The 27099-nt window shown below is 42.4% G+C and overlaps 1 protein-coding gene across 7 annotated transcripts in view; it reads right to left on the minus strand.

Moving 5' to 3' along the window:
• Positions 1 to 27099, minus strand: part of OSBPL1A (oxysterol binding protein like 1A) — a 228221-nt gene that overhangs the window by 65764 nt on the left and 135358 nt on the right. For 5 of the 7 annotated variants that reach the window (XM_025273327.3, XM_044934859.1, XM_025273328.2 and 2 more), the window contains 2 exons: positions 21657 to 21819; positions 205 to 361 (listed from right to left, as the gene is read on the minus strand). In XM_025273327.3, the coding sequence (XP_025129112.2) occupies positions 205 to 361; positions 21657 to 21819 (320 nt within the window). The remainder of the gene's footprint in view (positions 1 to 204; positions 362 to 21656; positions 21820 to 27099) is intronic. The other 2 variants (XM_044934861.2, XM_025273332.3) reach the window with 1 other exon arrangement.

Here is a 27099-nt window from a genome sequence, read left to right on the forward strand (position 1 = left end):
AGCTGATGATGTTCTTTCTGTAAATGGACAAAGTATTTAAGCCGAATCCTTTCCTTGAGGTGCTAGAGCAATATAAATGTTCAGCAGAGCAAAAAAAGCAAAAAAAAAAAAAAAAAACGAGGAGACAGCCACACACTTTGGTTTACAAACCCAAGTGCGCTTGAGAAGAGATGCGGCAGTGACGGCTGGGAAAGGCCCTCCTACCTGTGTTTCTTGATGCCATTGGAGAGCGCGTCTCCACCACCACAGTCCTTGCCTTCGGACATTCTGTGCTGTCTACTGCTCGGGGGTTCTGCTTCCTCGTCAAAGGAGTGCGCGGTCACTGCTTCCAGTCTGCTCAGGGACCCTTCGGACTCGGAATCTGTGGCAGAGCAGGTTCACAGTTAGTGAACTGGGCTTTGGTGCGAGGCTGCCGTAACAATGGATTCCCTCTCTTCGTGCATCAGGCTTTGAAACTTAAGCAGCCTACTTTGTCCTTCAAACAATCCAGCCGTTACCTCCTCCTCAGGGATTTCAGAGAACCTGCACCCAGTAAGGCGAAAGGGGATTTAGAAAATGGATACAGGATCATATAAACTTACAACTAAACAGATTTCGTACATTAAAAGAGACTTTACAAAGATTACCTAATTCTTTAAGAAATTGTATTCAGTGGTGTCCCCCCAAAAGACGTTGTTTTTTTCCTTCCCTTTTCAAAGCAGCTTAAACATAACTTTGAAAAAGCATTTTTTAAAAATTCATATATAAAGAAAAAGTTACAGTTGGCTGTACTTGGGAAAAGCATACATTTCATGATACTAGAGGTGCAACGGTAATTTTTAAATAATTAAAAAAACACTTCTGGTTTTTATATTACTTAAATTCTCAACAGCAACAGCCTGAAGTAGCCATAGAGAATCTAACTATGAGGCAGGCGTTTTTAGGAATGAAAATGCCACATTCCCAACGGCCTGTGTATTGAGCGTGGAGCCATCTGCCTGATTGGGAATAGCAGGACAACTTCTTTTCATACAATACGGTATAGTGTTTAGGCACACACATGTCCTTCCTTTCCTTTCAGCATCTCCAGGGTGCTCTGGGCATGAGGAAGGAGGACTATGGGGTTAATGAGTGTGCTAATGCTCTCCTGGTTTGTTAGTTGGGTTTTCTGACTCTTTAATGTTCTGCATATGTATAAATATAACATATATATGCATATATAAATACAACATATATATGCATATATAAATACAACATATATATATGCATATATATATAATATTCTGCATAACGTTCAAAGTAGCAGCCACTTAATCTCCAAGAGACTTTGAAAGATGCCTACGTTTATATTAATAAGTAAATTCCAGATAATGTGCAACTGTCCTTCAGCAGATGACCATACACACAACTGTCCTCTGCCCTAGGGAAGTCCTCCTACATACGTGCAAGCAAACTCCCTATTTAAATAAAAGTTTCACCCATCTGCCTAGAATGTATTATGGTGCTCAGGAAATCGTACTTTCTCTTCCCACTACTACATTCTACAATTCAGCCCAAATCACAATTCAGCCCTTCTTTATATCACATTAGAATTGATTAGTAACGATTGCTGGCCAGCTGCAGGTTGCACAGCACACCTTAAACTCTGGACCCTCGGAATGGAGCAAGTTATCTGCCCAAAAGACTCAGTACTAGGGAAGTTATCTTTATTTTCTGTAAATACAGCTTTGTCCTGACATATACCGTATAGCAATGAAAAATATTTTAATGTTAAGTTTAAGGGATATTTCTTTCATTGTCAATTTTGGCAGGTAGTAACATTTTATTGCAAAACACTGAAAACCTGCATAGCCAGTGACAGGAGACGGTCATTCCTTTGATGAAATAAGCAGCTGCTGAAATTATAATAAAATAGAAAAATACTTTTAACATAATGTTAAGACAAAAAAAAATCAGGCTACCATTTTACAACTCTAAAATACAAGCAAAAAAAAAAATTAATTTTATTCTGCCTTAAAGAAAAATCAGTCTGGTTCAGGTAAACAGGTTAAATGTCCGAGAACAGTGAGGCGACAGAAGTCTGTCCTGGGCACAGTGAGGCCAAGAGGGAACAGTCCATTTGCTGGGGCAGGCAAAGGATACAGGAGAGGTGCTATCTACCAAAAATTGGATTCATATCTCAGTGGGTATCAAGCAGAAAGAGACAACCAAGCCAGAGAGCGGGAGAAGGAAGGAGTTTTTGACTGCAGCAGATAAAGAAAACACCAGGGATCTTTCTCAAGGCAATGTCTCCCCAACACCAAAACTAGGAAAGTTTTAAGCTAAGTGTGCACACATCTGCATGAAGCAGGCTGGGCAGTATATGGCTATTCATGAAGAGGTCTTGAGCACAGGAGAATTTCTGCACAGAACTGGGGCAAAGGTTGACAAGAGCCCAAGCTTCAGCTGACTGAAGTTATGAGGGTCAGAAAAGGTCAAGAGCATCTTTCCTTAGGTTCCAGTTGATCTTGTGGTTGAGGGCTCAAGGCAGAGGGAGGGGTGTTGGAATTCTACAAAAGAGCTCAAAGTGCTTCAGGCTAATGTTTACTTTGAAAACAGAACTGGGAGTCTTTACAACTGATTTATTAACTTTGTTTCTGTCACTTCTCTTGCCTGATAACAGTTCTGTTTCGTTTCCTTTGATCATTAATTACTGAGACCTGCTCAAGGGCAAGCATTTCAGGTCAGGCTTAGCTCTTCCCCTGTGGCTTAGCTGGTAAAGAATCTGCCCACAATGCGGGAGACCTGGGTTCCATCCCTGGGCTGGGAAGATCCCCTGGAGAAGGGAATGGCTACCCACACCAGTATTCTGGCCTGGAGAATCCCATGGACTGTATATAGCCCATGGGGCCGCAAAGAGTCGGATGGGACTGAGCAACTTTCACTTTCACTTTAGATCACAAAACAGCTTAGGCCCAGAAAGGCTTCTCTTACATCAAGAAAGCCATGCCCAGTTTGGTTCATTTTCTCTGGGCACCAGCCCCCTCGCCTTAGCTGCCTACAATGGTACGGCAAGTAAGTCTCAAAACAATGAACGTTGTGCTCAGAGAGGAGTTTTCAGAGGAAGCAGCATGAGGCACAACCCAGACCCAAGAGGTGACAGTGGTCTTGGGGGGTAGACCGGGGTGGTTTGTTCACTTCTACATATTCCTATTTGTTTCATGTGAAAAAAGAATCTCAAGTGCCAAATGAAATAATTTTGCCTTTATTGGTTAGTATTAGTCAAGATGCATTGTTACTTTATAATTTAGATGTCAGGAAAACCAAAACCCACTGAAGCAAAAACTTCAAGCATTTATTGAACATCACTCTGCACAGGATACTGTGTTTGCTATTGAAGGGATACAAATCTAAGACAGGGACAAATCTACCTCAAAAGAAAATTCTTAACAAAAAGCAGATACACAGTAAACACTAAATAAGAGGTAAGGCAGAAAGAGCTGCTGCAAAGGAAAGACTTCACTCAAAGTAAGATTTAACCTTACTGAACACCAGCTGGAGGGCAACCACCTTCACCCAAGCATGGGAGCGCTATGCTTACCCCTAGAGACACACTGTCAGATGACAGTATAGACTCTGATCACTCCACTCGACTTCCTCTTTCTGCCCCCTCTCCTAGGCTCTCTCTCTCCCTGCTCCTCCTCCCAACCCTTACTTCTCTCTTCCATGCTCCCAACCTCCTTCTCCCTCTAATAGAATCAGGCTTTGCCCACCCTTCCCCTGAAGGGCTCTACCAAAGGTCACCAACTACCTCCATATTGCAAAGTCAGTCCAGTGATCATTTGTAAATTCTTCTGGTGACTCATCTACCACATCTGACACTGCTTAATTCATTCTCCTTCTTTGTCTTGTGCAAGGCATGGTAGGATTCAAGGAACAGTAAGATCTGCTCCCTGTCCACCATTAAGCAGAGGCAGACTGTTTTGTGAACACGTGAGTTCAGTGAATTTTTTTTTCCTGGTGCCGGAACAGAAGTCTGCATGGGGGCAATGGGTCACAGAGGCAGCATCAGCCAACTTCACCCAGTGAGGGACCGGGTGTCTGGAGAAGATTGTGACTGATGGTTGAGCTGAGTAAGCTGACAAGGAGTAAGAGTGGGGGTGGGGGAGAGAGTGACAATAGAGGAACTGTTCTGAGCAAAGGGAACAGACGGTCCACAGCAGGGAGAACAGAACATTCAGGGAGGTGGGAGTAGACGACATCAGAAAGCAGTGGTGATGGGGCAGCTGGGTGGACATGAAGTTATGACTCAGCCATGAAGCTGACCACTCAGGTTGAACAAAAATCAGGGGCAGGCAGTGGGACAAGGAGGGAATAAATTGAAGCAGGAACAGGGTAGTACCCTAGTACCTGCCATGAGGTTCTTACACCTGCTAGAAGCAAATCGCCAGGTCATCTCTAAGTGTTCTAGCTTCAGAGGCAAAGAAGGAAAGGAGATCAATGACATGATTCACAGTGTCCTTGAGATAAAAACTCATTGACTGAGAACAAAAAGCTCAGCTGCTAATAAGAACCTACTATACAGCACAGGGAACTCTACTCAATGCTCTGTGGTGACCTAAATGGGAAGAAAATCCAAGTAAGAGGGATACACGTATATGTATAGTCGATTCATTTTGTTGTACAGCTGAAACTAACAATGCTGTAAAACAACTGCTGCTAAGTCACTTCAGTCGTGTCCGACCCTGTGCGACCCCATAGACGGAAGCCCACCAGCCTCCCCCGTCCCTGGGATTCTCCAGGCAAGAACACTGGAGTGGGTTGCCATTTCCTTCTCCAGTGCATGAAAGTGAAAAGTGAAAGTGAAGTCACTCAGTTGTGTCCAACTCTTCGCGACCCCATGGACTGCAGCCTACCAGGCTCCTCCGTCCATGGGATTTTCCAGGCAAGAGTACTGGAGTGGGGTGCCATTGCCTTCTCCGGTAAAACAACTATACTTCAATAAATATAAAAGTTCAAAAACTCAGTTACTTCTAGTACTATGTATATAGTACGACATACTTACTTTGTTGGCAATAAGGTTGTTGTTTAGTTGTTAAATTGTGTCAAACTCTTTAGCAATCCCATGGACTGTAGCCCGCCAGCCTCCTCTGTCCATGGGATTCTCCAGGCAAGAATACTAGAGTGGGTTGCCATTTCCTTCTCCAGGGGATCTTCCGAATCCAAAGATGGAACCCGCGTCTCCTGCACTGGCAGGCAGATTCTTTACCACTGAGCCAAGCCCACTGTCAATAGGGAGCCAACCTCAACTTCTATGCCTTCATAGTATGAGTCATACCCATCTGCCTCCAGCAAAGCATCATTTCATTTGCAGACCCATGGGTTCAGATATATTTAAATTCAAACATGTTTACCTAAGCAGCAAAGATGTCACAGCCACTGTGGAGGTTTATTAAGAAGGCGAAGTCTGCCTATAAGATTAATTTTCAAGTGACAGATCTTAGTGCAACTAAGGTGATAATTCAATCTTAAAACATCAGGTTTTTCAATTTTGCCTGAACATACGAATATCAAATAGGACAGACATTATCTACCATTCCGTGTTACTGGGCAACACATTAATGCCTTAGTGGCAAGTATCAAGTATTAGAAAGACTGTGCTTAACGTGTCATATGGTGGGCACGATAGTAATAGAGTACTGTACATGCTTTAAAAACAAACAGGGCCATGGAGGTGGGGAGTTACTGGTTAGCGGGTACAGTTTCATTTGGGGGATGATGGGAAAGTTCTGCCAATGGATGGCAGTGTTGGTTGCACAATAATTTACTTGATGCAACTGAACTATGTGCATAAAAATGGCTAAAATAGTATATACATTACGTATGTGAAGTTGCTCCGACTCTTTGCAATCCCATGGACTGTAGCTTACCAGGCTCCTCCATCCATGGAATTCTCCAGGCAAGAGTACTGGAGTGGGTTGCCATTTCCTTCTCCAGGGGATCTTCCCAACCCGGGGATCAAACCCAGGTCTCCCGCATTGCAGGCAGACGCTTTACCATCTGAGCTACCAGGGAAGCCCATACATTATGTGTATTTTACCACAATAAAATCAAAATGAAACTCAAACAAGCAAACAAAAACCTGTCAAGCCAAAGCCACATATCTATCATGCTAGATGTGTGGACTATATTCTCGTTCTGTCATCTCTCACCTCAACGCCAATGACAAAACAAAGCCACAGAGACATACAGCAATCTTGATGGATTTGTATACAGGTGTATTTTTAAACACAGCAGCAGAAATTTTAACAAAATCCATAGTGAGATTTCTGACAAAATTAGTCTTTCACTCTTCCTTTTGTTTCCCACAAGATAAATGCTCTAGTCTATGTACAAGCATTTAAGGCAGACAACATTCTCTGCCTGAATTAATTTCCCAATTAAATCAACAGTCTTAGTAGAAAGTTTGTTTACAAATCTCTGATGGCCCAGATCTTTACAGCTCTGTCCAAGTGGGGACTTAAAATTATTTCTAACACATTCTGGATTGAACACTACCCCCTTTCAACCAAACAGCATGGAAGCCAATGGCTGTGGTTGGGTTAACTTGGCTTTGGAAACTTTGCTCATCAAGTTGTATAAGGTGTACAACTTGTATGTCAATCATATCTCAATACAGTGGCTTAAAAAAAACCCTTCACATTAAGAGGATCATTACCTCTATGCTACTTTTTTTGAATTATTCCTATTAAAAGGTTGAAAGAAGAGGTCATAAAGTTAACAATAGAAACAAGCCAACGATTCTTATGTTCTCCTGATAAACATTTTTTTAACATGACCTTTGAAAACTAGCTTAAGAACAAACAGTACAAAGGAGCGAGATGTGGAAGACTGTGGATAGTGTCCAAATAACCCCTCCCCGTTACTTAAGGTAACAGGAAATGGTCAAGAGGCACACACGCTCAATTTAATACCTTCATTGTTTATGGTTTCCCCAAGAACCAGGCATGTTCTAAGAATGTCCAAGGTAACCCTAAGTAACCCAACCTGAAACTATCAGTGCTAAATTTTTATTCAGCTTTAAAATACAATTTTACACACTAAAAAAATAACATAGTAAATACAAAGGACACAAGGAAAATCAATGAGGCCTACCACATTCAAAATAAATTGTAAACAGAAAATCAGGAACCAGGATGAGTCCAGAAGGGGCTGCCAAGAGATTGCGACAATAACCTACAGAGGAAGTGACAAAAGCTTTAAACAGAATCTTGGCAGCAAGCGACAAGAGTCAGAGCCATTCTAGACATACCCTCCCCAAATGAGGCGTAAGGTCAAAATGAACCAAATGGTATAGTGTTGATTACCACAGAGTTTTTTTTAAAAGGACTGGCACGTCCCCAAGCAACTAAATCTACTACTGTTTTCGGCAACTTGCAAAATCTGCACATGTAATTGCAGATGAGGAATTATTCAAAATGTGGTGTATGGGCTACTGAAAATTTTGTCTGTTTTGAATGACTAAATTTGGAGCTTCCCATTTGTCTTGTTGACATCCTTAAAATCATTTTCAAGGTCACCTATGCATACACTCTACAAAGAAAATAATTCTAGAACTAAGGACCAGTTACAAAGTAATTCATAAAAACAAAAAGAAGTATTTTCACGTGACTTCAGTTTAATAAATCAACGCTCACCAAATAGCTATCACAAACCAGGTAAAGGGTTTGTTGCTGAAACAGTTCAGAAAGATTAATGAGATATGGGTGGTGCCCTCCAAGTAGTCTAAGTCCAATCTAGTGAAAGACACACAAGTAAACAAATGTTTACACAAAGTGTGGGAAGAGTTGAAGAAGTCACTCTTAGGGAAACCAGGGAAAGTTTCCATGCAGAGATGGCATTTGAGCTGCCATGATGACTAAGAACTCAAGGCAAGGCAAGAGAATACCAGGGCTGAGGGAACAGCAAAGAGTCCAATGGCCTGAAAGAACAAGGTGTGTGTCCAGGAACATCTGGCATGGCTGGAGAGGAGGGCAGCCAGGAGGAAAAGATGTGGTCATCAGAGATAAAGCTGAAAAGTGGTCAGGTCACAGAGTTTATACCGACCCTGTAATTACGGAGTACGGAGCCACTAGATGCTCTGTCAGGGAGAGGTTAAGACCCATTTTAGCCTTTACAGATAGCTCTGAGCTTCCCTCGTGGCTCAAACGGTAAAGAAACCACCTGCAACTCAGGAAACCTGGGTTTGATCCCTGGGTTGGGAAGATCCCCAGGCAAGAATAATAGAGTGGGTAACTCCACTATACTTGCCTGGAGAATTCCATGGACAGAGGAGCCTGGCAGGCTACAGTCCACGGCATCTCAGAGTTGGGACACGACTGAGCAACTAACATTTTCACCTTCGGATACATCAGCATCCCAGGGCCACTGTAACAATGACTGTAACTTAATGGATTCACTGACCATGAACACTGGGGGAGAAACAGAGAGACAAGAAGACAGCTAGATACTCAGAAATGGGGAGGATGTGAGGAAAGCAGGTAAGAGATGACTTTCACATTTGTAGTTTGCATGGTTGGTAGACGAGGAGGCCAACAGCCAAGACAGGCAAGGTCAGGATGACAAGGGGGCAGGTCAGGATGACAAGTCCAGTTTTCATTATTTGGAGTTTGAGATGCTTTGGGCCAAAGTAGGACTTTTCAGTAAACAGATGCAAAGTCTAAGAACATCACTATCCTCCACAACCAACTCATCCTCAAGTTCAATTTAGCCTTTGAAATGTACCCCCAAATTTTTTTCACTCAAATATCTGCACTCCTAATCTGTGCTGAAATCTATGCCAGTTGCGAGGGGTGCAAAGTTCTTCAAGGAATGTTCTGTCTGCTTGAGTGACAGAGCAGGAAAAAAAAAATCATATAAAATGTCAACTACAGGAAATGCTATGAGACTATGAAGCATGGAAAACTCAGCAGTGGCCACAGGACTGGAAAAGGTCAGTTTTCATTCCAATCCCAAAGAAAGAAAGGCAATGCCAAAGAATGCTCAAACTACCGCACAATTACACTCATCTCACACACTAGCAAGGTAATGTTCAAAATTCTCCAAGCCAAGGTTCAAAGTACATGAACCATGAATTTGCAGATGTTCAAGCTGGATTTAGAAAAGGCAGAGAAACCAGAGATCAAATTGGCAACATCTGTTGGATCAAAAAAGCAAGAGAGTTTCAGAAAAACATCTACTTCTAAGAATATGCTAATTATCTCTGTAACAGAACAAAGTGCTAAATTGCATTATGTTTATCAGGATATGACCCCAGGCCTATTGATAAATATCCATTGTTTATCTAGTCTTGTGACACATGAATCATGGGTTAACTTTGATCCTATCTCTCTTTTACCTTGTGCAGACTAGTTTGAAGGAATCTGGGGAGGTGGGTTTGAGCAAGTACACTTAGGATATATGAGGCCTCCCTGGTGGCTCAGATGGTAGAGCGTCTGCCTGCAATGAGAGAGACTCAGGTTCAATCCCTGGGTTGGGAAGATCCCCTGGAGAAGGAAATGGCAACCCACTCCAGTACTCTTGCCTGGAACATTCCATGGACTGAGAAGCCTGGTAGGCTACAGTCCATGGGGTCGCAAAGAGTCGGACACAACTGAGCAACTTCGCTTCACTTCTGCTTTATTGACTATGCCAAAGCCTTTGACTGTGTGGATCACAACTGTGGAAAATTCTGAAAGAGATGGGAATACCAGACCACTTGACCTGGTTTCCTGAGAAATCTGTATGCAGGTCAAGAAGGAACAGTCAGACCTGGACATGGAACAACAGACTGGTTCCAAATCAGGAAAGGAGTGCGTCAACACTGTATATTGTTACCCTGCTTATTTAACTTATATGCAGAGTACATCATGAGAAGTGCTAGACTGGATGAAGCAGAAGCTGGAATCAAGATTGTTGGGAGAAATATCATTAACCTCAGATATGCAGATGACACCACTCTCATGAAAGAAAGTGAAGAAGATCTAAAGAACCTCTTGATGAAAGTGAAAAGGAGAGTGGAAAAAGTTGGTTTAAAACTCAACATTCAGAAAACTAAGATCATGGCAATTAGTCCCATCAGTTCATGGCAAATAGATGGGGAAACAATGGAAACAGTGAGAGACTTTATTTTTGGGGTCTCCAAAATCACTGCAGATGGTGACTGCAGCCATGAAATTAAAAGATGCTTGCTCCTTGGAAGAAAAGCTATGACCAACCTAGACAGCATATTAAAAAGCAGAGATGTTACTTTGCCATCAAAGTCTGTCTAGTCAAAGCTTTGTTTTTTCCAGTAGTCATATACAGATGTGAGAGTTGGACCATAAAGAAAACTAAGCACAGAAGAATTGATGCTTTTGAACTATGGTATTGGAGAAGACTCTTGAGAGTCCCCTGGCCTGCAAGGAGATCTAACCAGTCCATTCTAAAGATCAGTCCTCAGTATTCATTGGAAGGACTGATGCTGAAGCTGAAACTCCAATACTCTGGCCATCTGATGCAAAGAACTGACTCACTGGAAAAGACCCTAATGCTGGGAATAATTGAAGGCAGGAAGAGAAGGGAACAATAGAGGATGAGATGGTTGGATGGCATCACCGACTCAACGAACATGAGTTTGAGTAAATTCTGGGAGTTGGTGATGGACAGGGAGGCCTGGTGTACTGCAGTCCATGGGGTTGCAAAGAGTCTGACATGACTGAGAGACTGAACTGATGATGCAAGGGCATCAACAGTGGGGATCTGATCTAGTCCAAAAGTCAAGCAGGCTTCCCTGAGGAACAAAGGTCAGGATATGTGTTCATTAAAGCAATAAAGAGAGGAACTGAAACTTTCCATCTCAGTTACGTTGCTTTCATGCAAACTCTTGTCATCTCTCATCAAGGACACCTGGACCTCAAATCAATTTTAACTCTCAACATACTCACTTGCTAACAGACTGTAAACTCCTGAGTTGGGATCATGCCTTATTTGCTCTTAATTTCCAATTCTTAGTATAATGCAAGCATATTATAAAAATCCACAATATTTACTTTAAAAAAGGAAACTTTATAAAATACTAACCTGACATGATCGGTATACTTATTTGCTGCTCACCATCACTTACAGATTAAAAAGCAAATTCTTCAGCAGAACCTTATCACAAGACTCATTACAGGCTGGTCCTGAATTACCTTTGTGGCTTCACCTCATTACCATTTCTCAGCATTTGGAACACTTAACCCCTGCTTCGGCCCCAGTGCATTTTCACGATGTCTTGGAAAACAATTCTCTACCTTCGTGTGTGTTGGCTTCTTCCACAAAGAATACTCCACCTCCATCTTACCCTGCCGGAGAACTCTTTACTGACTCTTTACTCAGGCACCAAGAAAAACGCTTCCCTCACAGAGGAGCTTACACTCTACTTGTAGGAGTCCAGGAACAAATGAACAATATGTGTGAAAGTTTTGTTTTTTTTTTTTTTAAGGCAAAAGAAAAAGGAGAGAAAATGATACAGTGAAGGTCTTTCTGAGCAGAAAAAGGAATGGAGTGGAGGGGTAAGCCCTGCAGATGTTTGGGATGAGAGAGCTCCAGGCAAGGGCAAGCGAAGGCCTGGGGGGACACGCCTGGCAAGAGCAGGGACAGCCGCTGAGGTCAGCGATGGAAGGAAGGGACTGAGGAAGACAGGGCAGACCTCAGAAGGCAGCAGGCAGCCAGATGGAGGGCTTCTGGCTTTTATTCCAGCAGGAAGCAAAGCCATTACAGGGTCCCGTGCAGGGAACTGACCTGAAGAGACTCACATTTGGAAACGGTCACTCTAAACGCTGGGCTTGAAATATTGCTGGAGACAAAGATGCAAGCAGAGAGACCAGTCAGAAAGCCCCTGTCACAATCCAGGCGAGAGATGACGGGGGTCTGGGTGGTGGGAGTGGAATGATGATAAGGGGTCAGATTCTGCTAAATGTGGTAGGAAGAGCTGACAGAATGTGTTGACGGACTGAACATGGGATACGACACCTTTCCTCTGGCCCCCCGAAAAAAAAAGAAATCAAAGAACAGATAAAAAAAAAAAAAAACCACCACAGTCCATGACAGATAATTCAAAGGTTCTCAGTCTTAGCTGAAGCAATTGTAAAGACGCATCCTTCATCCACCAAAATATGCAGGAGGGGCAGGCCTGTGAGCAGTAGTGAAGAATTCTCTTCTGGACATTTTAAGACACTTAGGCGATCTCACTTAAGTGAACGTGCCAAGTAGATAATTAGACAGGAGTCTGAAATTCAGAGACAAGACTGCGTCTACAGACACAAACTGACAGATTTATCCGAATTTGGGCAATATTCGCAGGTGTGGGACTAGGTGACGTCACGCAAGGCAAGCTGTTCAAGCTTTAATGTCTGAACGATCCCTACAGATTTGAAGAAAACTGCCAATTCTTATTCACTAAGTCTGGGTTGGGACCTCTGGTTCTGCAATTCCGACAAGCTCCCACATGAAGCTAACGCTACTCAGACCGCACTCTGAACACAAGGGCACTAGAGCGGCCCAACCCAACCTTTCTGGCACCAGGGACCGGTTTTGCGGAAGAGAATTTTTCCACAGACTGGATGGTGGGGGATGGTTTGGGGACGATTCAAGTGCATTACATTTATCGTGCAATTTATTTCTATTATTATTATTAAACTGGGATATATAATGAAATAATTATACAACTCACCATAATGCAGAATCAGGGGGAGTCCAGAGCTTGTTTATCTGCAACTAGACCGGGGGTGATGGGAGACAGTGACACCCAGAGTGCACTGCTTATGTTTGATCTACTGCGTGAACTTTTTGATTGCTGTACTGCAGAAAACCTTGCTTCACAAAGAGAGAATCTTGGAAATGGAAGCAGGCTTTTCAGTGCTTTTGTAGCAATCTTAGGATATTCTACCTTGACTGTAATTCAGAATGCATGGAGATCTGAAATTGTCTCAAACGTATCTTTAAGGCCACCATCATTTTCGATCTCAAGCGGCCATGCAAGCAATGGGGAGCGGCTGTAAATACAAATGAACCTTCACTCACTAGCCCATCGCTTACCTCCTGGTGTGTGGTCTGGTTCCTAACAGGCCACAGACCAATACTGGTATGTGACCAGGCAACTGGGGACCTCTGATCTTGAGGGTAAATGCAGAAAAGAAAAGAATGACTGCACTCTAAGACACTCTACTACCAGAAGTGAGAAGGATGCAAGAACATCAGCAAAGGAAACTGAGAAATAAAATCAAATGAGAGTGGTATTCTGGAAACCAAGTAAAGAAAGCATTCCACGAAGGAAGGGAGCATCAGCAACTTGAAGTGCTGGTAAAAGGCCGACAAAGATGCAAACTGAGACAGGACCATGCAACTAGGCAGCTGAGCACACGACAGTGGTGACCTGGTCAAGAGCGGCTGCTGGGAAATCACGAGAGCAAACATAAATAGAGGCTGTTCGAGAGAGAATGCTAGAAGAGCGAAGTGATGCAGGTCAAAGGTATTTGTATAGGACACAGCATTTTTGAAAGATTAAGACAGCTGATGGGGACTAGGAGTAACTGATTACCTGGGAGAGATAAGGAGCTGTACTAATATCGTGATGAAGGTTGAAGTGCTAGGTTCAATTCCTGGCTGGGTAAGATTCTCTGGAGTAGGAAATGGCAACCCACTCCAGTATTCTTGCCTGGAGAAGTCCACGGACAGAGGAGCCTGACAGACTACAGGTCACAAAGAGTCAGGCACAACTGAGCACGCATGCACACACAAAGGATAAATTACGTTCACCAGTGTTTTACCTACAACACACACACATCATGAGTAAGCTGCTGGATAATTTTTAATGCTATAAGCACAAAGTGAGATTAAGAGCCCTTGGCACTACTTAAGATTTTCCACAGGATGTTGTACCATATTACATACAAAAGGTGTTTAATAACAGTCCCAGTCTGTGGTACTCAATTTGCTGCACATCAGACCAGCCAATGAATGTGTTCTGTCCTGGGCAACAGAGGAAATATACAAGTTCACACGATAAGATCTCTGTCCTTGAAGGAAATGCAGGCTTGGGGAAAGACAAGAAAGAAATGCACAAAAAGTTATATAACGAGAAACAGGGCAAGAACAAGGTAGTATGGCTAATTACTCAATAAATAAATACATAAGGACAAGAGAAAAAAGTGCTAGGAATACAGAAGTGAGTGAGCTCTTCAAGTCCTGGGCAGGTCCAGACCACAGTAGGGACTCACAGAAATGGCCCAGGCAGGAAATGTCCAGGTATTTCAGAACTAAACCACAGGACTTCCCTGGTGGTATAGTGGATAAGAACCTGCCTGCCAACACAGTTAGACATGGGTTTGATCTGTGGTCCGGGAGGATCCCACATGCCACAGAGCGACTGAGCCCATGCCCCATGTGCTGTAAGTACTAAAGCCCATGCACCCAGAGCCTGTGCTCTACAACGAGAGAAGCCACCGCAGTGAAGAGTAGCCCTAGCTAGCCACAACTAGAGAAAGACCACAGACAGCAAGGAAGACCCAGAAGAGCCGGAAAAAAACCCCGAAATAAGTAAAAATAAATAAATTTTAAAAACACCTAAAATGCAGGAGAGGACAATGGGCTTAGGAACATAAAGAACAGAACACATGGTTATCAGCCTTCCTGCCAACACTCCTGATCACTTTGATCAAATCCTGCATCTTCTATGTGAAATTCTCAGCAGATGTCATTACTTTTCTCAGCTATTACCAGTTGTAGTTGTTGGATTAAACGTTATTTCACATGGGTCATAACTTCCTATGTTACTCTCCTCCAGACAAAATCAAAGTCATTATATTACCACTTTCCACTCTTCAAGCTCTGATTTAAAAAGACATGAGCACCCACCCCTGCAACTGCTGAGACATGCTAAAGCTGGCTTCGATTTCATAACCTAACTTTCCACTGGTTTTGCCAATCTACACTATAGGATTTGGATGCATTATTCATGCGCAATTTGACCAAAATAGCATTAAGAGTTTAAGCAAGAAAGCCTTTTTTGCACAACTGATCTCAACATGTTTCTAAAAAGGAAAGCGAACAGACAGTAAGAAAAACAATAAATTTTGAAGTTTTAAAACTCAAAAGGCAGAAATTTTTGTGCAACTGCTATCTCAGACCAGCACTAAAGAGCAAGAGCCATGAAGTTATTTAACTGGTTAAGGAACGTTTCAAAAATAACGCCTTCACTAGCGATTCATAAGGTCAAGCACCTTAAATTTTCTCCACCTTACTACTTTTTCATTCACCCCTCTCTCTGAGAGCCAGTCTCTTAGCTCCCACATGATGGTAAATTCCTGGAGAACAGATTTTACCTTTTAAATAACATCTCATCCCAGTTCACTCCCTCTGTCACCTACCCCTCCTGTTCCAAACAGTATCCAAAGTGGAGCATGCAGGCCTCATGAAATTAGCAAGTGTTATGGATTCTTTTGTGCTCTTGATTGAAAACCAATATATTTTTAAGGAGGACAGAAATATCAATGACATTTGTTCAACAACCTGCACTTAATAAACGTTTAGAGAGCAATTTAGTCTATGCTAAGTACTTCAGAAATATAAATAGACAGGGTCTCTACCATCAGATGGGCTTCCCAGGTGGTGCTAGTGGTAAAGAACCTGCCTGCCAATGCAGGAGACATTAGAGACTCAGGTTTGATCCCTAGGTTGGGAAGATTCCCTGGAGGAGGGCATGGCAACCCACTCCCATATTCTTGCTTGGAGAATCCCATGGACAGAGGAGCCTGGCGGGCTATGGTCCACGGGGTTGCAAAGAGTCAGATATGACTGAAGCGACTGAGCACACAGGTACTAGCACTGAAAAGAGATGGGCACAATACAGCCAAAGGGCCCTGAAAGAAATGTAAAGGGAAGAAACACGAAAGATGAAACACTAACCGTGCCTGAGGGAGTGGGAAAAGCTACCCAGAAGAGGAGATATTGGTCATTTAGAGACATTTGAGAGTTTTGGTAGGAGAAGGGAGCGAAATGGAAAGAGCAGAAAGATGGCGGGAACATGTAGAAGGACTACATAGTATAATTTCTGTATTCTACTTGCAGAATAGAATTTTTCTACAGAACTAGTTAGTCTCTAGTTTCTCATTAAATCCTTTGTTTTAATACATATGAATGTTTAGCCCTCTTCCCAGGAAGTGTTCACTTACAGGTAGTAATATCAGATTTTTCACTCAACCATTTCATTCCTTAAAGACAGACACACAATGAAGACAGGACGTGATGCTTCATTAGGTTTAATGCCTTCTCATCTGTTATAGAATGGAATTCAACCCAATTTGTGAGAAAGAATGTTTGCCGTATGGGATCTGCTGAAATTTTAAGTCACTGAGCATACTGGAAAAAAATTTAAATAATTAAAAGACCCACGTGGGGTTGGAAAAAATACACTGTAGGCTTATATCAAGGTTTGTCTCACCTACTGTATTACATTTTCACTGACCCTGCTTATCTGAAAAAATTTAAAGGGAAAACAGGAAGTCACATGGATTTAATTTTAAAGGAAGTAACAAGTTGTGACTGACTTTTAAAAAGCAAACTAAGCATTTACTGAAAATTATTTAGAAGTATTTTAAAAGTAGCAGCTTTAAAAACCCTTTTCTCATTTCTTTTAAACATTAAGGTAGGCTTGATTTAATCTATCATTCTGATTCAGAAAGTACATGAAATCCAGGTTTGTATACTTGTTCCTGCTTTCGTTTACCTCCCACCCAACAGCCTCTGTCACGGGTGCGTGGTGAGGATGGAAGATGCCTGGTGTGGCTGGAACGAACAAGGGACGGGCAGGGTGGAGGTCAAGTCGGGAGCCTGGAAGGCCTGTTAGGGACTTTGGACTTTATTCCAGGTGCAGTGAAGAGCCACTGAAGGATTCCGGGCAGGGGAACATGATGCCGTGACGGTCTGTAAAGCATCAGTGTGGGTGGTGTGCACAGAGCGAAAGTCAAGAGGGCAAGGCGGGAAGCACAGCCATAAGTTAAGAGGCTGGACAAGAGCAGGTGCAGCGCAGGTGATGATGCTGCGAGCGAAGGCGGGGCAGCCCCTCAGGGCGCCAGGCACTGCTTACAGTACACACATGAGCTGTTTATTCCCTCCGATAATCCTATGACCCACTTGCAGATGAAGAAATGAGGCACAGGAAAGTGAAGTCATTTTCCAAAGGCTACAGGAATTGGTAGAACCACCATTTATCCACAGTCTTCCAGCAGCAGCACCTACACCTTTAATGATCACCTTGCAATAACAGAACACAGATGGATTGAAGGTATGATGGAAGGGCATAATGGATGGGTCCTGGCCTGTGTTTGTTTCATGGAGGGGGCACGTGAATGCCATGAATCTCCCAGATTTACAACTTTAGGGGATGAAAGAGGAACCATTTACTAAAATTAAGCAAATTCCAGGAGGAAAAGGACCTAGGAGGAAGATCAAGAATCCATCTTTTATTTATCCAGCTAACAAGTGAGTGTATATACATATCTCACAAGAGGTCAGGGCTGGAGAAACAAATTCCAGAACTGTGGTAGTCAGAACAACTGTCCCTCCTAGTCTCTGGAACCTGTGGATGGGTCACCTTCCACTGTAAAAGAACTCTGCAGGTGTGACTGAGTTAAGGACCTTGACTTGGGGAGGTTGCCCTGGATTATCTGGATGCGTCCGTTTTGATTGCTATGGTCTTTATAAAAGGAAGGGAGGAAGGTCAGAGAGATTGGAAGAAGTCAACTTGCTGGCTTTGAAGATGGGAGGATGGGGCCTCGTGCCAAGGAATGCAGGTGGTCTCTAGAAGCTGGAAATGCAAGGAGGCAGATTCTCTCTACAGCCTCTAGGGGAACACAGACCTGCCAACACCTTGATTACAGGACTTCTGACCTCCAGAGCTGAGAGAATAAATCTGCATTAAGCCACTATATTTATGCTAATTTCTTCTGACAGCAGTGATAAACTATTATAGGAATTCTAAATTAGTATTTAAGATAATGTGATATTCAAAGAAACAGGTGAAGGAGATGAAGAGGTACAAACTTTCACATGTCTAGACTTAAGCTGACCATTTAAAAATGTGCAGAAATATCGAATCACTATGTTGTGTAAGTAAGTGTTAGTCGCTCAGTCATGTCCAATTCTCTGCGACTCCATGGACTGTAGCCCGCCAGGCTCCTCTGTCCATGGGATTTCCCAGGCAAGAATACTGGAGTGGGTTGCCATTCCTTCTCCAGGGGATCTTCCTAACCCACGGATCGAACCTGGGTCTCCCACATTGTGGGCATATTCTTTACTGTCAGACCCACCAGGGAAGCCCAAATAGCAGGGAAGGGCGTCCCTGGGTGGGCAACAGGAACTAACACAGTGTTATGGGTCAATTATACTTCAAGAGCAAATAAGCTAATAAACCCACAGAAAAAGCTCAGATTTTTGGTTACTGGAGGTGCAGAGAAAGGGAAGGGAAAATAGATGAAAGGAGGTTCAAGAGGTACAAACTTCTGGTTATAAGATAACTAAGTACTAAGGATGTGACATAGATCAGGATAAATATAATAAACACCGCTGTATGTTATACATGAAGTTTAAGAGTAAATCCTTAGAAGTCTCATCACAAGGAAAAAACTTTTTTTCTATCTCTTTAATTTTGTACCTTATGAGATGATGGATGTTCCCCTAAACTTGTGGTAAACATTTCATGATTTAAGCCCCATCATTATGCTGTACACCTTAAACTGACGGGGCTGTAGGTCAATTATTTCAATAAAACTTGAAGAAAAAAATAGAGGGGGAAAAAAAAAGAAACTGTAGGTGAAAAAATAACTAAACCAAAGTTCTGGAGGAGACACGAGGAGATGGGTACCAGAATGAATCAGGAGGAAATGGCCTTAATTAAAAGGGAACACTTCTTTTGTAACAGAAGAGAAAGAGGAAGTGGGAATGAAGGTTAATGTGTAGATTACAGTGAGAAGATGAAGTCATTCCCAAATGATGGCTTTTATGATCTCAGTGAATTACGTGGCTGGGTCACCAGCAGGGCAAGACTTCCAACCCTGGGTAGCCGACTCGTAATTCTAATAGAGTTCTACATTGCACCAAAGGATTCCCAAGATTTGCGGCAGGAAGTAGGAGGAGTGGCCCAAGAAAGGCTATTACGTTCAGGCAAATGTAGTAAAACTCAGGTGGGTCACTCAGGGCAGGGACCTGTCACTGCTCACCTGTCACTCAGGGCAACAGTCACTCAGGGCAACAGTCCCTCTCCCTCATCTCCTCCAGCCACGTGGAGTGCGCTGACTCAGCGGGGCACTGACTCTGCGCTGGGATCCTTCTCAACACAGCAACCCAGCAAGAGGCAGGTACTGCAAACAGACCTGAACTGGCACTTGAGAGGAAATTCATTTTCCAATCCTGACCGAAGAGACTGTAGTTCTTTTTATCTCCTTCTCCCCGAGGAGACGACTATGGAAATAAATGTTAAAATACACCCGAGAAGCAGAAAGATAAGAGAAGCCCCTAAGTGTCTATCAAGCAGAGAATGACAGAAAATTCTGCTCAACCGTATCACTGACTTTCATGGAACCTTTAACAAGAATGAGCTCGAGTTGCAGCGCTGGTGGGAAATATACTGGTGATACATTGTGACATGAAAAGCAGACCCGGGACAATTACACAGCTACCTCCACTCATGATTTAAAAAAACAACAGCATAGATACACAGGCACATATACATGGGATTGCTTTAAAAAGGTCTGCAAGAGAATGTATCAAGCTGTTAACAAGAACCTCTGAGGAAGTGTGCAATCAGGATGAGGGATGAAGGGAAAATTTCACTGGACACTATAAGTACTTCTCTCTTAAACTGTTTATAACAAGTTTTTTCTTAAAAATTAAATTTTTTTTAAAGACATCAATGACGAATGCAACACACAACAAGGTTTACTGTATAGCAGAAGGAACTGCAGTCAATTTCTTGTGATAACCCACAGGAAAATAATTTCAAAAATAATATATGTGTATATTATAACTGAATCACTTTACTGTGCAACTGAAACATTATAAGTCAACTATATTTCAATAAAATATATATATATATTAAAAAAAAAGATGATCAATGATGAGCAGATGAAGCATCTAGGTTCTTTTACATTCACATCTCTTTCTGGATGTCCGAACAGAAGGACAGGGAATAACAGGACAGGATGTGGCAGAGGACAGACAGGAAGACATGTCAGCAGCCTAAGTGACCTCTCCCCCCTTCCCCCAATCAGGCTAAAAGCCTCCTGTAACCCTGCCACTCATTCCACTGCTTTCAAATCTGATTTCTACTTTCTCTTCCCAATTTGAATCACTATTTTCACAAATACCCCCATCTAATAGCCATCATCGTAGTCATTACAATCCTTTCTCTAATATTCCCCAATCTGGTTGTTAGAATTAGCTTTCCCCCATCTTTTGATCATGTCACACTTCTAAAATTAATGTTCCTGTGTGCTCTGCTGATCTTCTGTAATGCACCTCTTCTCTGTTAAGTCTGCCAACATCATTTTCCTTGTCCTGTATCATCACAGCACTTTAACTTCCCTAACCAAACTTTCTGTAGTTCCCACTTCTGTGACCTCTCACTGTGCTTCCTTTAGTTTCCTATTACAAATGTGACCCTTTAACTCCAAACCCACTGAGATCTCCTGCTTCCACCATCAAGTTCTGTGAGACCCAGAAATTGTACATGTTCATCTACTAAATAAGCACTTAATTTCCTCACATAAAAGAATTGTTCTCAGTCTCAATCATCTCCAGCCATCCCCTCCATGATTCCTTCCATGAGTCCGCCCACATCCACCTCATATTCTAAAGGAAATTCATAAAAAGTCAAAACTACTCAGCAGTACCTCCTCTTGAAAGTCATTCTCACCCCTCCACATACATCGCCCATTTTTTGAATATCTGGTACCTGTCAGGCACTACTGAACATACGAACTCATTTAATCCCGACTCGACCCACTGCAATGGAAACTGTAATCATCCCCATTTTAAACATGTAAAAGCTGAGATCCAGAGAGGTCATGGGACTTGCCCAAGGTCACACAGCTCACAACAGTGTCAGAGGCAGGATTTCAATTCAGAGGATCCGGCTCTGAAGCCCCTGCCCACTGCCAATGTGCCGCACAGCTCTGAGGCCAAGCGAGGTTCTTCCTTTTCTCTGGGTACACTGTGGCCTCACCTCTCCCTTTGGCACACAGCATACCATATTGTAACCAATTCTTCTTATCTGTGCCCTTTACTCTTAGACCTCTCTGAGATATAAACCGTCCACCTCTCTGTCCTTTAACAGGTAATAAGCACCTTGTACCAGGAGGTATTTCACAGTCAACGAATAAAACAATAAACCAGATTCGCAGCCCTCTGGCCCTAGCAGAGCACAGGCTGTCAAAAAGGCAGACTCAGTGATGACTTCTGTTTCAAAACTTTCGGGCTCCTGCCTTAAAAACATCATACAAAAAGTAGGTCACTGGGGAGCTGTAGCCATACATTTCCATCTGTTTACTCCAGGGAACTCAAAGTGACATCTACCCTAAGATGACATTTAGGTGGTCAACTGTGAATTACCAAAGCCCCAGATGGCGGGGTTCTAGAATTACCTGACAGTGCATCATAGAACTCGTCCTCACTAAAGATGCTCAGCGGCGGGGAACCTTTAACCAGAGACTGCTCTAATTCGTGATGTTCAGTGGCTAGAGTCGCCAGTGCTTCTGATAAAATTTTGTTTTTTTCTTGTTCCTGTTCCAATTTAAAATTCCTCACCTAGAAGAAAACAGATAATACAAAACAAGACTTCAGAGTGACAGGAGAGACAGACTAACTCAAAAGGATGTGAAAATAACACGCTTTTAGACCCAGTTCAGTTGCAACATCAGGAATGAAGACAGTCGTGCTACATATGCATGCTTGAATGAGCAAAATTACTAAGCTAATTTTGTTCTTCCCGTGGGGACTTTTTTCAAAACACCTCCAGCCAATGCAAATAGATTAAGAAAAAGCAAACAAATTCATCCCAAATGATCAGGACCCTAGTAGAAAGGCATCAGTCAATTTGAAAATCATATAAAAAAATTTTTTTAAATAGTATTTCATTCAACATTAATCAAATTAAGCCAGCTTTTGAACAAAATAAAGAATTAAAACTGTTGTAAATATTAAAATGTGAACCACATCAAAGATTAAGACATAATCCTCTGGTTTACTCTCAAAAGAGTTGGTATATCAAATAAAGAGAAACAAGAGGCTAGGTAATGATGTTTTAATTACCATTTTCCAATCCAGATTTTGATTCTGGTTCCATATTTTACCTTGAGTTTAGTGAACAAATATAAATAAATAAAAGATTATAGAGAAGGCAAAGTCATAGTCCTTTGTTGATATAATCTGTTCTTCCTATCTAATTCAAGAGCGTCTGAATTTGAAGTTAATTAAAGCCTTCTAAAGTTTAAGTACTCTTAATTCTCATATAAAATAGCAGGTACCAGATTTGGTATGAACAGTTTCATCCACTCTTGTATGAGAACTCTGAAAATCACAGCTACTCCATCAACTCCCTCAACTTCTGGGGGCCACGTGGGTCTTTAGACAAGAGTTGGAAGAGCTGGGATCCACCTAATCTCAGATTTCTCTTGTGCCTATTTCTTCACCTATAAAATCAGGATTCTACTGCCAGGGAAGAGTCTCATCGGTGGCTTCAACTCAGTGGTCTTCAAAAAAAAAAGAAAAAAATTCAACAGCACAACCTATTTCTCAAATCTCAACGCATGAAATCCAATGTTTCAGGAAGCAGCAGTGCATAGGACGCTGGGTCCGGATCGGGAGCCTCTTGGACTTTCCCCTCCAGGCCCAAAGCCAGGGACTGTTCCAACAGTTCGAGGAACATGAGATGGGGTGACCTCCGAACCCCTCTCCAGTCAAAACGCCTGCCCCTGGGTCTTCACCCTGGTGACCTCTCCCCATGGCTCCCAGCTGTGCTCTGCTGAACTCCACTCCCACTTCCTGGCCTTTCTCTCAGTCTCCTTCTGTGGTGCCCAAGGACACAGCATCTTCCTCCACATTCTGACTCCACAGTCACACGTATAGGGACAATGCTCCAAGAACCCCAGATATGACTTACAATATAGCCCTACCATAAAATGCTAAGTGTGTAATAAAAACAGCATTAAACCCTCATTATTTTGGGAACAGCTCCAGTCCTCGGGTACCTTAGTATTTATTATCATTATAGGAACGTGCTTATTATTAGAATTATAATAATGAAATATAAACAGCAATAAATGGTAAGCAATAATGTGCAGAGAAGACCCAGAAAACAGGAAAAAATTAAATAGGTATATAATTATAATTTTTAAGAAACTGAAAAATACATGCAAATGTTCCTAGAATCTAAAATTTTATATCCAAGGAGGAAATACTCTTGGTATAGCTGAAATCAACCTTAAAAAAAAAAAAGCTGTTTTTCCTCCATTTAACCAGTCAGACAATTCATTTATCTATAAACAAGGACAACAGAATTCATCATAATATCTAAAATGAACCCTTCTTTAGATGGAAAAACATCAGCACTGCTGTAGAATCCAAAAAACGCCAATGCAGATTCAAACTCTTTCACCCCATCCACTCCTCTTTCATTAAGCTCAGGTTTTTTTGTTTTTTTTTTTTAGCTGCTCAAGTATCAAAATGCAAATGTGCTGTTGACACTGTACTGTTCTACATAGTGTTTTAAAAAGTGTTAGTCACTCAGTCGTGCCTGACTCTGCGACCCCATGACTGCAGCCCACCAGGCTCCTCTGTCCATGAGATTTTCCAGGCAAGGATACTGGAGTGGGTTGCCATTTCCTTCTCCAACTGTTCTACATAAGAATCAACCAAGTTACCTCTTTTGGGTAAAAAATATATAAATTCTAGTTTATTAATTTTATTGTTAATCTTTTATGGTGCCTACTTTATAAGTTAAACTTAATCACAGGTATATGATTATGTATGTAATCATATGTATAGGAAAAAACAGTACATATACATATTGTTCAGTAAATCCAGTTTCAGGCATCCACTGGGGGTCTTGGATCAAACCCTCGCCCAAGGATAAAGGGGGTAACTACTATAGTTACTGAAAAAAAAATGGTTTCACTGCTTTAAAACATATATGTTAAGTTTAAACACCTAAACTCAATCCCTACATTTCAGAAAAGGGGCAAAATAAATGATTGAGGCTCCAAAATATCAAGTTCTCCCAACAAGATTGTACTTGAAATCCTGATCTTTTTATCCATGAAAAGCAAGCATCCCTGTATCCTGCTGCCTCAACATCTGTTCTCAGAGAAGGAGGGAAAGGGGGTGGAAACAAAAGGGGGAGCAGAGGCTCTGATGACAGACTGGACCTCACCTTGCTGTTATCTGTCAGCTGATCTGAGGACATGTGTATTAGTTTCAAGTCTAACAGGATCCGCGATACTGAAGGCATGTTACTCTCAAACTTCCTGCTGAATGGTAACACCTCCCCATCCGGGAAAGTGATGCAGCTGAGAGAGCAGGTGTGCGTAGCATAGAAACTGTGCTAGTGAAGAGCTGCAAAGACGCACCTAAGCACATACTTCCCTGGCACGGATGCTTTTTGGTCCATCAGATCAATCAGCTGGAACAGTCAGCTGGAACAACCCAATTCTAAGCCCTCTGTCATCTCAGTATTTCAGAAACACTGGGGGGATACCTGCACTGGATATAGTGTAAACTACTCATCAAGCTATGCAGAGCGTAACTTCATAAAATCCTCATCTTACTTTCCAAGTCTGTCTCCAAACTCTCATTTGCTAGTTTAGCAACTATGGTGTGAGAGAAACAGTACCCTCATGCAGTCCTCTCTGCAGTGCTAAGCGTTGCTCTTCACCTTCACGTGTATCAATACACGCACACGCATGACTCAAAGGATAACCACCCTATTATTGTTCAAAGAACAGATAACCTCACAAAATTAGTAAAACCCAACATGTGCTCATAATTAGACCATTTCCAGCATATGGACATTTTCTTTTTCAAATTTCACATAAAATTCACGCCCTCAGCCACTTTGCCACAACAGAAATCAACATAAAACCAAGTAAACATAAATGTCAAACTTTTTATTAGAAACATTTAAGGACTGAATCATCACACATTTAATAGTTACACATTATTATTAACTATTAGTAGACACATTGCTCTGCGTCTATCGCTCCTTCAGACTAATGCATGTTCAAGCCTTTCCAATAATCTCCAGAATCACTTGAACACGACCCCCCTTTCATCTTACTCAATTTCATGCTGGCAGAAGAAATTCACAATGAATACTTACAAAGTGTTCTTCACTCCATCACTGAATGGATGCCAACAAAAGAATTCAGAGTTTTAAAAAGCCTGGTGCTGGCCAGTGAATATACGTTTTATCAACTTTCTCCTTCTATGGCTTCCCTGGTAGCTTGGATGGTAAAGCGTCTGCCTACAATGCGGGAGACCTGGGTTTGATACCTGGGTAGGGAAGATCCCCTGGAGAAGGAAATGGCAACCCACTTCAGTATTCACACCTGGAAAATCCCATGGACCGAGGAGCCTGGTGGGCTACAGTCCATGGGGTTGCAAAGAGTCAGACACGACTGAGCGACTTCTCTTCTTCTTCTCCTTCTATAAAGCACCCTGCTATTTACCTATGTTCCCAAGAGGTTAAGTCAGGCAGAGGCAATAATTAAATCTGGCAAGACACACCACTAAGTGGGAGTAAATGATTAGTATTCAGAGAACACCATGTCCAATTATCCAATTACAGGTTAGGTGACATTCTGGCCCTGTTACCAATCTAGTAAAGCTCTTTCAACCAGCTACACTCCAGTCAACTAACAGCATCAGTGAGTCAGTTCAGTCGCTCAGTCGTGTCCAACTCTTTGCGACCCCATGAATCACAGCACGCCAGGCCTCCCTGTCCATCACCAACTCCTGGAGTTCACCCAAACCCATGTCCATCGCGTCGGTGATGGCATCCAACCATCTCATCCTCTGTCATCCTCTTCTCCTCCTGCCCTCAATCTTTCCCAGCATCAGGGTCTTTTCCAATGAGTCAGCTCTTTGCATCAGGAGGCCAAAGTATTGGAGTTTCAGCTTTAGCATCATTCCTTCCAATGAATACTCAGGACTGCTTTCCTCTAGGGTGGACTGGTTAGATCTCCTTGCAGTCCAAGGGACTCTCAAGAGTCTTCTCCAACACCACAGTTCAAAAGCATCAATTCTTCGGCGCTCAGCCTTCTTCACAGTCCAACTCTCACATCCATACATGACCACTGGAAAAACCATAGCCTTGACTAGACAGACCTTTGTTGACAAAGTAATGTCTCTGCTTTGCAATATGCTGTCTGGGTTGGTCATAACCTTCCTTCCAAAGAGTAAGTGTCTTTTAAGTTCATGGCTGCAATCACCATCTGCAGTGATTTTGGAGCCCAGAAAAATAAAGTCTGACACTGTTTCCACTGTTTCCCCATCTATTTCCCATGAAGTGATGGGACCAGATGCCATGATCTTCGTTTTCTGAATGTTGAGCTTTAAGCCAACTTTTTCACTCTCCTCTTTCACTTTCATCAAGAGGCTCTTTAGCTCTTCTTTACTTTCTGCCATAAGGGTGGTGTCATCTGCATATCTGAGGTTATTGATATTTCTCCCGGCAATCTTGATTCCAGCCTGTGCTTCCTCCAACCCAGCATTTCTATGATGTACTCTGCATATAAGTTAAATAAGCAGGGAGACAATATACAGCCTTGACGTACTCCTTTTCCTATTTGGAACCAGTCTGTTGTTCCATGTCTAGTTCTAACTGTTGCTTCCTGACCTGTATACAGGTTTCTCAAGAGGCAGGTCAGGTGGTCTGGTATTCCCATCTCTTTCAGAATTTTCCACAGTTTATTGTGATCCACACAAAGGCTTTGGCACAGTCAATAAAGCAGAAATAGATGTTTTTCTGGAACTCTCTTGCTTTTTCCATGATCCAGCGCATGCTGGCAATTTGCTTTCTGTTTCCTCTGC

This window comes from Bubalus bubalis, chromosome 22, assembly GCF_019923935.1.
Source record: "Bubalus bubalis isolate 160015118507 breed Murrah chromosome 22, NDDB_SH_1, whole genome shotgun sequence".
NCBI lineage: Eukaryota > Metazoa > Chordata > Mammalia > Artiodactyla > Bovidae > Bubalus > Bubalus bubalis.